General features: G+C 38.8%; 1 protein-coding gene across 4 annotated transcripts in view; it reads right to left on the reverse strand.

Moving 5' to 3' along the window:
- bcas3 (BCAS3 microtubule associated cell migration factor) overlaps nucleotides 1-14706 on the reverse strand; it is a 419103-nt gene that overhangs the window by 65091 nt on the left and 339306 nt on the right. The window contains exon 23 of one of the 4 annotated variants that reach the window (XM_086081200.1): nucleotides 13568-13725. The exons of the other annotated variants lie outside the window; for them this stretch is intronic. Coding sequence (XP_085937326.1) covers nucleotides 13583-13725 — 143 coding nt within the window. The 3' untranslated portion in view covers nucleotides 13568-13582. Of the gene's footprint in view, nucleotides 1-13567; nucleotides 13726-14706 lie in introns of those variants that run through there. 4 annotated transcript variants of the gene reach the window in all.

The raw sequence follows: 14706 nt of genomic DNA on the forward strand, positions 1-14706 counted from the left end.
TTCTAAGCCGTAATGATGTTTAAAACACACATTGGCTACACAAATGCCGGTATTTCATGCTACAGTCTAGAGCAATGGTCCCCAACTACCGGGCCGTGGACCGGTCCTAGGCAGGTGATTCCCACGCATGTTCTGCGGCGAGCGGCTTTTAATTTAGCGTCATGGTGAGTGAGGAGGGCTCTGCTAACATAGTTACATAAAAATGTGGCTTCACATTTATTGTTATATCTACAAAATACCCCAGTTTTTGTGTTGCTCATATCATTCATAAGCATTACCATATTAAGGCGTTGTTGTTACCCTTGTTATGGTGTTTGTGCTGCTAGTACAGGTACATAAAAATACATAGTGGATTTGCGTTTGTTGTTGTAGCCTTTTATTAATCAGCCGACGGACAGCCAAGGATGTAATTTTCTGCTGTAATAGTTTTGTCCTGAGTGTTTTGGTGGTGGACTTCATCTGTCCTGTTTGAGATTAAGACACAAATCTACATCCTTATTGATTGACAACAACTGCTTACTGTTATAGCCCTCTGGTGAGGAGTGATAATCTTTATTTCTGGCACTCCCCTTCTGCTATTTTTGGGGGGTGGGGGGGGGGGGTATGCCTGAATGGGAGGCTTAGGCCAATATTTATATCAGCAATTGCAAACTAATTCCTTACAGGTTTTCTCTTTGACTGTTATAACTGATTTCTGTTGTAGACACTAAATTATGGTGAGCATGACATTAACTTAATTGAGTGATTTATAGCAATTCAAGCATTGATTAGCGTAGGATAGCATCGTCATCTTGATTTTTATTGGCCACCACCTCGGGGCATCAGACCACTCCACTGTTATGTTAATGCCAGCATACAGGCTGCTGCTGAACGTCACCAAACCAATTATGTCCTGAGTATAAAAATGCTGAATGACTGCTGAAATGCTGGTGACACTCTCAAAATGTGTCACGACACGTGTGATTTATGAATACTGTATGTGTATGGTGCCAAAACAATGTTAACCAGAATAGTGTGAGAATCCATTTAATAAGTTGAAGCACTGCAAGAAGACACCGTCAGGGAAGTGGGTCCTACTCCAAACAGGCCCGCTTGGTCGATGCAGAAATGTCCACGGAAACAACTCTAAGGCTACGTTCACACAACAGAGCATGATGCCCAATTTGGATTTTTTGTTAAATACAATCTTTTTATGTACTCGTTCACATTACAAAAACAAATACGACTTCTAGTGTGAATGCAACATGGCCATGATGTGACACACATGCGCAAATAGCACACATTGAGTGATGTGAAAAAAAAAACGTCACGTGGCAGTGTTTACGGAAGTAAATATTGTAAAGGGCTCTTTTTTTTTTAATCTCATATCGCTAGCGTAGCGAGGTTGGAAGAGGTAGAAATATGTTGGGGAAATGAGGTGACACTCGATCTCCTCATTTGAGACATCTACTGAAGATGACATCACGTCATTGCCATGCGTGATGAACCTTGTGCAGAGCTTACAAACATGGAAGCTATACCTTGTCAAGAGCGCAGACTGCGCAGCCTATGTACGTAATCTTCCAAAACAAGTTCACCACGTAACTTTGACAAGTATACAAAACTAAATTTAACTAAAACTAAAATTCATCCCCCTAAAAAACTGTAGTGCTTTAACACGTTTTTACATTACTACATTTGACACATTTTGGCCTGCCCAATTTTCGGGCGTAAACTGACTGTTTCCGCATCTCACCCCGTTGACGTCACTTAAGGAAGTGCAAGCATCGTAATATTGTTTCCTGGCTTGTTTTACTGCTGTCATCTCGTGTCTGAAACTAATAGCCACAAAATTTGGGGACATTATTAGCGATATACATTTACAACGATTGTGTACGTACAATTATGTCCAGTCCCCGAAGTGATGTGTACCATGGCATGGGAAGAAGGAGGGGGGCGGGGCTGTAATGGCTATTAAAACTGTGCGTTTCTTTCTGAGTTAGTTATCTACTAATTTCTCCAAAACAAATGGATGCAATTAGAAATGCATGCCAATGTCATTTTTCTGATGAAAAAATACAGTTTATAAGTGGAAAATGGGCCATCATGGCCGAAGTGGTCCTTTAAAGCATCTGCAGCAGTTTATTGCAGCTGTTTAAAGGAGCACACCTTCCTGAGGAAGTGAAGAAATGTGTATCCTTGTATACTGTGGATGCTGTCTTGCGTTTTCAGTCAAGCCTATCGTTGAGCGGCCACCCACATTTCAGTCTTGTGGCCTTTAGGACCACCTGGCCCTTACAAAAAATTTATTCATGGACTAAGGTGGGGGCAGCACATTATAAGGAACCCCAATTTTAATGACAAGCTTGCTCTATATTATTTATTTGGTTAATCATTTCTAGTTTAATAAATTTTATAGAAACTTTATTTGGACGTACGCCGCCATTGTTATTTATGTAGCAACGCATTCAGTGCGTAGCGACGTAGAATAGTGGCAGGCTCTCTGCCGAGCAATGTGATACGCCTATAAAGAAAGAAAGGTAAGTAAGGCCTTGTAGCGTTCTTAAAGAACCAACATCCGATCGGAAGAGTCAATCTATCCAGACGCCGAGCTCTCGTCATTCACCAGACACATTCAAGAGTTTGGATCGTCTCTTTAGGAACGCTACGGAGATTACCTTGCTTTCTTTATAGGTGTTTCATATTGCTAGGCAGAAGCCAGCCGACATTCTACGTCACTATGCACTGAATGCGTTGTGACGTAAATAACAATTGAGGCGTACGTCCACATAGTTTTTACAAAACGTATTAAACTGGAATTTTTTTTTGTTTATCTCATAGTTAGGTTAGTAACAACCAAATAAATAATATAGGGAAAAAATATAAATACATATCGGAAAAAAGTATGAACATATTGGTGCATCAAATTGCTTGGAGTGATTAAGATGTGTCTTTTTCACAGAAAATTAAACAATAACTACTTTGCTCAATAATGACACACCTAAATGTGTGGTAAAAGTATTCATTCAGTGGAGTGTTCTAAAGAAAACATAGATTGGTCAATGATTATTTCTTAAAAGGGTTTTCAGTTGGATTTAAGAACACATGTCTTTAAAGTTTGTGATGGCACATTGCTATAATACCCAGGTGAAAAAAGTCGTAGTGAAATTGAATGAACGTCATGAGTGTCATTTCTTTCTTAATTTCTCAATATTTCGATTATACTGTATTCCTAACCAGCAAACATCAGGGGAGGATAACTATTTAAAGAAAAAGCAACGCTCAATGCTGTGTATTCTTCAAATACAATTTATGGATGTAGCTTTTAACAGGTATTTTATTCATACACGCTGTAATGTGAGGAAGTGGTCCATATGAACTAGTGATGTAGTTTAGTTTCAGCTTGTGATCACATAATGGACTAATGACATTATGAAATCCTATTATGTGGATCATCATCATAAGACTTGCATTTAGTTTTTAGTCACTTGTACAGAAAGGAAATCGTAAACAGCAATGGGCCTTTCCTGTTAAGCAAACAAAATCTGCCTCCGTAACTCTTGCACACTTCAAAGTAGCAAATTGACACTATATCATAAAATGAACATGTTGAGGTACAGGAAAGTGAGCTGAATCTAGAAATGGTTAAGGTTTGGTGTACTATTTTCAAGTGCAATGTGGTTAATAATTCATGCTAATTAAAACGAACAAGTTGTGTGACAGAGAAGAGCACGGTGGCGATCAAATCTTCGACGTGACTGCTTTACACCATCAAAACATAAAAGGATATGCTGAGGTCACTTTATATGAGGTACCTTTTTCTTTTTCATGTGCAGTGGGTCATAAGATTAACCTTTGATTGTAAATTCCAGGCAGGTGTGATGCTTACCATCCATGCAAGTTTTAGTTTGCATTGCCATTCAATATCTGTTTATTATGTAGGAATACTGAATACTCGCATGCTATACATAATGATCAAACGAGATTAATATGTAAATCATACCATAGCCATGTCTACAATTATTGATAGCAATTCACACATAATTTTTCAGGAAAACCAGCAGCCTTGGATGACTGCATGAATCCTGACTCGACGCCAACAATCAACATGGGGCAGGACATGACGACAGTAAAATACAACGACAGAAGAAAAGAAACATTGAAGTTGCTGAATCACTTTGTGAATCAGTTATACCAATAGATTAATATCTTAATTGATGGTGTGAAGTCATGTGGACCGCCTACAATTAATAAAACAAACCATGCTATGTATTTCAGAAGATGTAAAATAAAATCTAGCCTACAAATCTGTGCTAAAGTTTTACAGTTAATGTAGAGCCCTGCAGACAACAAATGACATATTAATGTCTCCCCTGACGACAGTAAAATACGACAGAAGAAGAGAAACATTGAAGCTGCTGAATCACTTTGTGAATCAGTCATACCAATAGATTAATATCTTAATTGATGGTGTGAAGTCATGTGGACCGCCTAAAATTAATAAAACAAATGCTATGTATTTCAGAAGATGTAAAATGAAATCTAGCCTACAAATCTGTGCTTAAGTTTTACAGTGCCTAAAATTATGTACAAACCAATGTTTCCTCTAAGATAATTTTTTTTAGCATTGAGGGCAGGCCAACTTTCGGTTGTAAAAAATTGGTAGATTTTCTTCACGTTGTTCCCAGGTTGGCGTGGGAGACATTAATATGTCATTTGTTGTCTGCAGGGCTCTACATTAACTTTTACACTAACTTTTTCAGTTGGTCGCACCACACAGGATTTGGTCGCACCACACAGGATTTGATCGCACCCTGTTTTGGGGAGGTGCAGCATAAACATATTTGCTGATGTATAGTCGTCTCAATTTGTATACCGGTTCATATGACGTAAAGATTGACAATATATTTGCTAAATATTTTACTGTAACAAGAACTGCAACAAGCACCGGCTGGCAAAACAAGTCAATTATTTTATATAACTTTAAAAGAAGACATTGGGAGAAAAAGCTTTTCTTTTCTTTTATGTCAACATTATTTTGTTCAACAAAGAGGGTCCAGCTCTTATAGTATGGCCTCCCAAGCATCTTCCCCTTGGGAAAACAAAAGCTTCACACCCTGCTTAGTATCATAACTAGAGCTGTCAAACAATTATATTAATCAGATTAATAAAATCTTTATTAATCACGATTAATCAATTAAAAAGGCTTTTTATATTAATTTGAAGAACACCTGTTATGTATTAATTATTTCTATATTTAATGTTATGAGGAACGTCTTCAACAGTTTTGGATCCACTGCACGCTCTCATCCTCCTCTTTTTCTAATCGGTTAATTACATGATTAATTTAAAATAAAAACAATTCTCAAAATATTTTGACATGAATAAATATTCTGAATGTCATACGCAAACATTTATTAAATGCTTTACTTTAATGCATGTAGTTATATTTATTGCTCCTGTGCTACCTTTAACCATGCCTATGAATTTCATGTACATATGTTGGTGGCAAATGTGCGTATGTTAAAGTGCACTTGTATAAATGACTAGGTTTATACATTTTCTTTTGTTGAAATACATTAACCTTATCATTGTATCAACATAAAACGAATAAGGGGTAGGACTAGATACGTTTTTAAGTTCCTCCTACCCCTTTTGAACATATAAACTCTTTTCTTTCTTCCTATTCTTGTTTTTTTTACTTCAACTTATATTTTATACTTGTAATGTGTTTTGTGTTTTCTTTATGTTTATATGTACAATAAAACCAAAAAATCCCCCAAAGTAGATGTGAAAGACTGATAAGTCACTAAAGTGTTTGGATGAAGTGATTGCAAAAGGAGGTGCAATGTCCGATTAAGTGAGAGGTTCACATACTTTTGCACCCATGAAATCTGAGTTTTTCTTAAATCAACAACATTTGCTCAGTAATGAATGACAATATTATCATTATTTTTGTTGAAGTCCATTATTTTCAATGTCAGCATTGTAGATTAGGGCATGGCTAAACATTTAATAAGGTTATTTTGATATTTTATACAAAACTTCTGACCATGTATGCAGTGTTCACAAACTTTTGAGCAGCACTATATATATATATATATATATATATATATACACACACACACGCACGGGATTGGGGTTTGAATTTAACAGCATTAATTTATGGGTTTTGATTTAAACATAGTGCCAATGTGCAAAGAGGAAAACTCCATTGGGTGAGAGTTTTCCTTCAGAGCACCACCTAGCTCTGGGAGTCTGGTGACAAGAGTTGTGATTATTATGCCTACTCTCCCTTTCGGTGCTAAATATAAGTGTGTTCCCACGGAGTCCCAAAATAATATGAGCTGGGAATTGCCTTGTCTGTTAGACAGCAGCAAAGTCTGACAGTGTATGTTTAGGGTCTCTTCTGGTCAACGTTGTCACACAGTCCAGTGGATAATAATAGGATGAGCAAAAACTAACTGAGACTCAAGCTGGACTTCCCATGTCTTGAAGTAATTGGTGGCAGTGGTGTTGTTTCCCAAAACATCCACAACATCACCCTGACTGCCAAACAAACCCTTAAGTGGACTATTAGGAGCCCTTGGGACAACATCCCATATCCCAGGGAAATGCAGATAATTTATTTATATTTTAATAAAAAAATGCTGAAAATTAACAGAATATAGAAGGAGAAAACGGGAGGGAGGGAGAATTTACTTCTGTATTGGAAAGGAAAATTCACGGGAGGAGTGATGACTTGAAAATGTTTGTAATCTGTAATGACTTGCTTGGAATCATTGAAATCATTTCCATGGCCTTGCACAGTAGCACACTAAAGCTGTGATGTTTTAACACTGACCAAATGGCAGACATGATCACATAATAAAGATCCACTATGATACTCTTGGAGCCACGGATGCTATAAAAAGATCCTCAGAGGATAGGATCAATGTGAGACTATTGGTTTCTGTGTTTTCCTTGGCGAATGCTTCCTCCTTTTAGATGATTTTCTTATGGTTTCTTTCTGAAAAAGTAAAATTTTCACCCCATTAAGAACCAGAATTACTGGCCTAACTGGTGGTTACAAGAGCTATAAACGGCAACCATGAAGACTTGTTAAAATACAATTAAATTCTATGGTGAGAGAGAAGGTTCTTAATGGTCACTGGGCTTTGACTAGCCAAAAATAGGGAAGAAAAACATGCGAAGCAGCAAGTACAAGAACATATTTGGATGTGAATTATAGCAACCCATGAAATTGTGTGTCAATTGTGAGTGGACTGGATAACATTTTCTGTCCGTTGAATCTGTGGTCTGTTGATTGATAAATTGAGGTTCCATCCATCCATCCATTTTCTTAACCGCTTAACCTCCACTGTACATTTTTTATTTAGCTTAGTAATTATTAGTTCACCACTAGATGCCGCTAGGGATCACTGACTGCCCCTTTAACGAGTGACCTTACGACACTTCCCGATATATACAAACATCATTCTTGATCTCATGAAAACTTTGAATGGATGTTGATGGCATTCACATCTTTGAATTGCAAATGACAAAACGAGTGGAAATAACCAGTACAATCATAACTGAGCACGAGCTAAAACTGAGCCACAAACGTACCAATCTCTCTCTTTTTTTAGATTAAGAAACCCATGTATTTTGACGAATTTTCCCGTTCGTTCATCAATGGTACTGGGCTTTAGCGTGTGCCAACTCACCAATAGCTGTTCTTCTTTTGCTAATATTGAGAGGGTACTCCGCCGCTGTAGGTGGCGTTATACATCATAGAGATGTGATCCACCAGTAATTTAAAAGAAGAACAACAACAGGAAGTGACTGCGCCGTGTGATGACGTCGTATGAGTTTGCTTTTGTAATTTTGTAATTTGTAAAACCGTAACGTTTCTCTGCTGTTTTCCCATCTAAAATTGCATTAATATTCGCTACATTCACACCGCAGGGCATAATGCCCAATTCAGATTTTTTTGTTAAATCCGATCTTTTTATGGACTGTTCACATTACAAAAACAAATGCCACTTCAATGTGAACGCAGCGCGCCCGTGATGCGACTCGCATGCGCAAAGAGCACACGTTGAGTGACGTACACCTAAAACAACATCACGGAATTAACCCGACTTGCAACATTTTACTGCCAGCCAAGCCACAGAGGCAAGCGACCTTTATCAGTGCCATATGCAAATTTAGCTGTGCCAACCCACGCTACTGATTGGTCGGCTGGTGGACTCCTTTCGCGGTCGTGTTAGGAGTTGGATTAATGGGTTTTACCTGCATAGATTATGCAAATTACGAATTGCGAACGCCCGCTCCCGATTGGTGGAGTGTTTTCACGCTCGTTCATGTTTGGCTGCTGTCCACGGCTTCCTCGAGCGTCAGTGTTTTTAATCAGAGCAGAAACCCCTCAAACTATTTTTTTCCCATCTCATAATGCCAGAGTAGCGAGGTTGGAAGAGGTAGAAATATTTTGGAGAAATCCTCAATATCTTCCTTTCATTGAAGATGACGTTGCGTCATTGACGTGTGTGATGAATTGTCTGCAGGGCTGAATTTCTACTGTCGCCACAAATGTCAACTTTAAGCTCCATGTTTCAAGTGTGATTAAATTTAAGACAAATAAAAAGTTAACACTGTTACTCAAAACAGCTTTGTATATTCACAGACGTGTCAGTAGTCTTCCTTCCAAGCACTCTTTGCTGCCCGCGCAGAGCGCATATCAGGCTTTTGATGACGTATGAATCAAATGCGTGCAGATGAGCGTTCACAGTGCAGACGCATCGCATACATATCCAATTTATATTCACATACGAAAGAGGCTCAGGTCTGGTGAAAAACCCCCGAATTGCACCGTTTACACTGCATGAAATAAATCACATACTTGTGGAAAAATCGGAATTGAGCTGCAGTGTGAACGCAGTCTAAGAATGCGTCCCCTAACAGCACCAAAAATTGCTCTACATCTGCACCTGCAGCTTGCTCCCTGTCCTATTCACTCACAATATTGTTCTAATGATACACCAGGGCATACACGGCCACAAAGTTTGACATTTGGTAGCAAATTTCCACATGATTTACCACAAATGGCAATGGATTTGCAACAAGAACACAGCAGTTTATTAACAGTTGTGAGAAAAAGGAAATTATCTCAAAGCAGTCAAGAGACGAGCAGTGTTTGTCTAACTACTGCCGCCTAGAGGCTTGGCATGCATGTAAGTGAGCTTTAAAACGCACTTCTCCGTTTGTGTGCATTTTTGTCACAGTTTTCTTTTAAACAAACGAGGCAGTGTGGACAGATTTTTTCTCTCACATTTTTTACACCGGGAGGGGGAAAATAACCAGCTAAATGTGGACAAAGACAATGTTTATCAATGAGTATCATTTGAATAGAGGTGGGCAACTTCTCTGCCAAATGTATACAAATGAGCTAATTTACGTACGTGGAAAAACCATCGGCGCACCGGGGCGCAATCTGGTTAGCAGTGCAGTTAGAACTGAATTTCCCCATCTGCGTGTGTTTAGTGGATTACACGCTCCTTGTTTACTTCATTTTTACCGGTTCGCACCGCGCAAAAGCTACGCAAACCTTTAGTGGATCAGGGCCTTGGTGTGTGTGAGTGTGAGTGTGTGAGTGAGTGAGTGAGTGAGTGAGTGAGTGAGTGAGTGAGTGAGTGAGTGAGTGAGTGAGTGAGTGAGTGAGTGAGTGAGTGAGTGAGTGAGTGAGAGAGCGAGAGAGAGAGAGAGAGAGAGAGAGAGAGAGAGAGAGAGAGAGAGAGAGAGAGAGAGAGAGAGAGAGAGAGAGAGAGAGATCTGAGTGTTATACACAAAATCAGAAATCTCATCTCATGACTCATTGTTCTTTCATTTTCATTTTTGGAAAAAGTATTGAAAAAAAACAATTTATTGTTTTGTTTTAGTTTGTTTTGAAAAACTAATGAACAAAGAAAACATGGATTCAGCACCTCACCTAGTTAATGACATGTTTATCAATCAATAATGCCATGTTGGTCATCATAAGAAAGGAAACGGGTACATCATGAAGTACTAGTTGTGTTTATATTAGCGGCATAGCGCAATGAGGGAAATTCCCATGGTAGCTCATGTTTACCCTTTGCTATTTCTGCACACAACCAGATAAACAATGTTTGCCCTGTCACACCCTTTCTATGCAATTTCTCAAGTCTCCCGGCTCCCCATCTTTTTCCTTCCTTCCCACGTGGAGTCTTGTAGGGTTATGAGAAGAACTATGGAGGAGGGCTGAGAAAGAGATTAAATGAGTTTGATAAAGTCAAGTGATGTTGTGCGTCATTACTGAGTATGTTTACCAAGTTAGTCTTGCTTCATAGCCCATGTGAATATTGTTGTGCATCCAATCACATTTCAGAACATACAATATCATATATAGACTAAAATAAAGCAAAGAAGATTGATTGCTAGAAAAATGTCTGTTCACTTACTGATCAAGGCATGGAAACTCCCTAATTCACAGGGTCATGATGCTGTTATTATCTTTTTTTGTCATTGTGAGTTACCATAAAACAAGTCTCATATTGGTGCTTAACTGAGGTTAATATGTGCAAAAAGGAAGCCAAAGGGCCCACAAATAAAAACAACACAATTTTAAAGAGTCACACAAGAAATGGAAGCCTGCAGTACAATTGCAAGAGTAATTTACAAAATGTATGTTCACGTATTACAATCTTCACACACTAGTTATTTCTAATATCCTCCCTTTTGCTCTGCAAAATGACACACACACTTGTCTTTGTATCATCGTGGGGACATCTCATTGACATGATGCATTTCCTAGCCCTTTCCCCTAACCCCAACCATCAAAAATGATTGCCTACCCCCATTCTTTACCCTAACCTCAACCATAACCCAATTCAAACCTAAACTCTAGAACCAAGTCTTGACCCTCAAAAAGAGGTCTGAACTTGTGGGGACCACCAAAATGTCCCCACAATTTCAAGTCTGTCCCCACAATGGTAGTTAATAGGGATGCACGATAATTATTGGCAATTATCGCCCAATTTGACGTCAAACAGATAAACCAGATAATTAAGAAATCTGCAGATAATTATCGGCAATTATCAACCAATATCACGTCATACAGTTAAACCAGATGATAAAGAAATCGGCTGATAATAACATAAATGCCATGTTGGTCCATCTGTTGTGGTTGTGGCTTAAATTGTGCCCAACTCCTCAACCCCTCCCCTCGCATATTTTAGTGTTGCATATTTGTGACGTCATAATGCGCGCGACCTCGTGTTCACAGAAGATGCATCATGGCGACATGGCAGAAGCCAGTTTGGGCTTTGTTTACTGTGTCTCCCCAAAATATTACCCTCGCAGTTTTTTGTTGCATTTTTAAAACAAAAATGAGTTACCGGTTGTCTTTGAAGCAGATATATCAATAAAATTCAGCTTCATGGTGCTTTACACAATATTTCAATGTGTTTGTACATGTTAGACTTATAGTAGGACTCAAAAGTACATTTATATTCAAGTTAGTTATGAATACAATTATTGGCTTACTTATCGGTTATCGACATAGGCATTTTCTAAGTTATTGGTTTAACGGTATCGGTTGAAAATAGGATTATTGTGCATCCTTAGTAGTTAAACCTGGAAAAACATGCGTGTATGGGCCCCACAATGTAGCAAAGACAAAAAATCACACGCACGCACACACGCACGCACGCACACACACACACACACTTAGCCGCTATAAAACCTTACACCCCCAAAACAGTTCCAACAAGCGGCTATGGACCTCCAACAATCAAAATGGTGAACCGATGTGCCCATGGATTATGTAAAACGCACACCAGGTATCCCAAGAGTTTGTCAAGTAGAGTCCTATTCTTTCCATGCCCAAAGCCAGAGCGGTGTCTTCAATAGATTAACCAGTGTGGAGAGCCTCACTCCCAGCTAAAAGTCTCCAAGATAAACAAACTTTCCTACATTTGCTCCAAGGTAAGGGCCTATAAAGTAGCTAGACTGAAGCCATATCGATAACTAGCAACCGAATGAGCTAAAAGCTAGCTTTTATATTATATATTGTATTTATATTATATGTTATGTGCTTATTATTATTAGCTTGTATATTAATATGTGCTAAAGCTTTTAGCTCGTTCGGTTGCTAGTTATCGATATGGCTTTAGCCTAGCCCATCTAGCTACTTCAGAGGCCTTTACCTTGGGGCAAATACAGGAATGCTTGTTTATCTTGAGACATTTAGTTGGGAGTGAGGCTATCCAAACTGTTTAATCTATTGAAATTTTAAATCCACATCAGGCCTGGCAAAAAACAAATATATACATATGTACACGTTTTGTGCCACTTTCCTCTTGCTAATATGTTGCTAAGCTACAAAAGACAACTCGATTTCATTTGGTATTTAGTTTTGCTGAACTATCAACTATTAGAATTGACTGAGGCATCAAGTCATGCAACTAATTTCACCCATAGGCAAACTGTTTAGTGTGTAGTGTGTTTGCAACACAACACAGATGTCTGGCTGACTGTGGACTTGCCAACACTGGCGGAGCCAGAGGGGATGCCGGGGTGGCACATGCCCCTGCTCAAATGTGATTGGACCCCGCAGGCGCCAAATGATTGACATATCACGGCACCGGCACAGTGGCGCCGCACGTCTTACAATGTACCCTGCCAGCATTTTTATCAATCAGACGCCTACTAATTGTTATGCCCCTCAAGCACAGTAGCTGCCGCTAGTTACCACAAAATGTTGAAATCCACCTCACTAAGAGTCTGGATAAGAAGAATCTCCCGAGTCCAATCCAGATTACATGTTTTTAGCAATGTCATGTTGGTTTCCCTATAAGACGTGAGTGACTGTTTAAAATAACTTTTACAGTATGTTCACATAGATTGTTTTGGACGGACATCAATAAGTTAACGTTGTTTTGCATAGGCTAAATAGAAATGCATGAGCTTGATGATGAACAGAAACGTGAAAAAGGAAACAGAATGACGAAGCGGCCTTCCAAATTAAAAGCACAGATTTCAAAATAAGATATTTAACATCACACACAAAACAGCTTGACGAATACTTAACACTTAGTGTATGTGTATTGTAGCGATTATTTGGGTTGCTGTAATGGCGAACGAGAAATTTAGACGGTACTGAGGAGAGATGTAATTTCCTCAGCAACCTCTGGGGGCACCACGTTGACTTTGCTTGTTTGTAGGAACAAAATAAACGATAAAAATACTATTATCAAGTATTCATAATCTGAAGTTGCTACTTTAGTTAATTATGAAGTTCTTTTCTTTAATAAGAGAATTACTAATCCACTCAGAAAACACAAATGATCCTGCAGAAATGGAATCTCTAGACAACAAATATATTTAGTAAACACACACATATATCAAACACAGCCTAACCTATTAATGAAACAAAATTAAAAGAGGCCGCGGTCAGTTGGTTTGGGTGCTGCGAGGCCTCTCGGGCGCACGGCTGGAGCAGAAATGGGTCGCTGGCGCGCAGCGGCTCGGTGCCTAACAGCCGTCGTGGAACCGGGTCGGCGGGAAGCTGCGTGATTCAGAGAGCGGAAGGTAGGTGGGTCGGCTCTCAGCAGGAACAGACATGCGCGTTTTGCGGCGTGCGTTGTGGCTGAAGTTCCTTCGCGCGCTGGCTTTTAAACTTGTGTCCCAGGGGGTCGAAGTAGTAGCTCTTCCGTGCGCTTGATGCAGACTTGGTTGACTGAGACCAAGCTTTTGGGATAACATTTCAGAATTTTTGATCAAAATTGACAAGCCAGATGCTTCATTTATCATTCTGAACACATTTCAAACATTACTGCGATCATAAAGTTATTGAATCCGCTAAGCTTACTAATTAGCTAAACTTAGATGACTGCAGAGGTTACACACCTCATTCATTTGAGATAGACATACAGGTTGTGTACAAAGATTAACAACAGAAGTCACTTGATGTCAGTCAAGTACATAGAGTCCGTTTATGTCCCGAATTATGTAGACTTCAGATTAATTAGGAGCGTCAAGATTCTTGAGGATAATACCGATAGTGACCGCTGGAGGGCACTGTTGTACCGTATAACTTCCATGGGGCGTTGTTTCCAAAAACACATGGCTGATTCCTGTGGATAGACCAGACCATAAAAGAAGGTCTGGGGACTGATAAGCAGTCTTATCGCTAGTCTGCTTGCTAAACAGGCTTTAAGATCTCGGTAGGCGCTGAGGTATGTGTTTCCTGTGGGTTGTAAAAACGAAATCCAGTCCCTGCTAGAGGGAAATTCAAAGAGTTTTTCCTTTTTGAACTGTCTCTGGTTGGTTTGAGAAAACACAGGGTTCAGGCACGCACACACATTCCCCAGGGGGAAGTGTTTAAAAAGGGCAAATAAAAAAAAAATGAGGGTGACGGGCAATAATCGTTACAGTATATATATATATATATATATATATATATATATATATATATATATATATATATATATATATATATATATATATATATATATATATATATATATGCCCTAATGTTTTTAGTCTACAATTGGGGGATTTAATAACATTAATAACATTATGTGGCTGTAAATAAAGTAGTAGTATGAGGAACAAATGTATTCATTATTCATAGGGTGTGTGAAAAATGAAATTAGGGGACAAAATGTAACTTGTTCCTTAAACGAATTAAACTAGTCTATGCGTTAAAATTTCATTAATGGCTAACAC

This window comes from Leptonotus elevatus, chromosome 7 (genome assembly GCF_054856555.1).
Source record: "Leptonotus elevatus isolate MCC_2025b chromosome 7, RoL_Lele_1.0, whole genome shotgun sequence".
Lineage (NCBI taxonomy): Eukaryota > Metazoa > Chordata > Actinopteri > Syngnathiformes > Syngnathidae > Leptonotus > Leptonotus elevatus.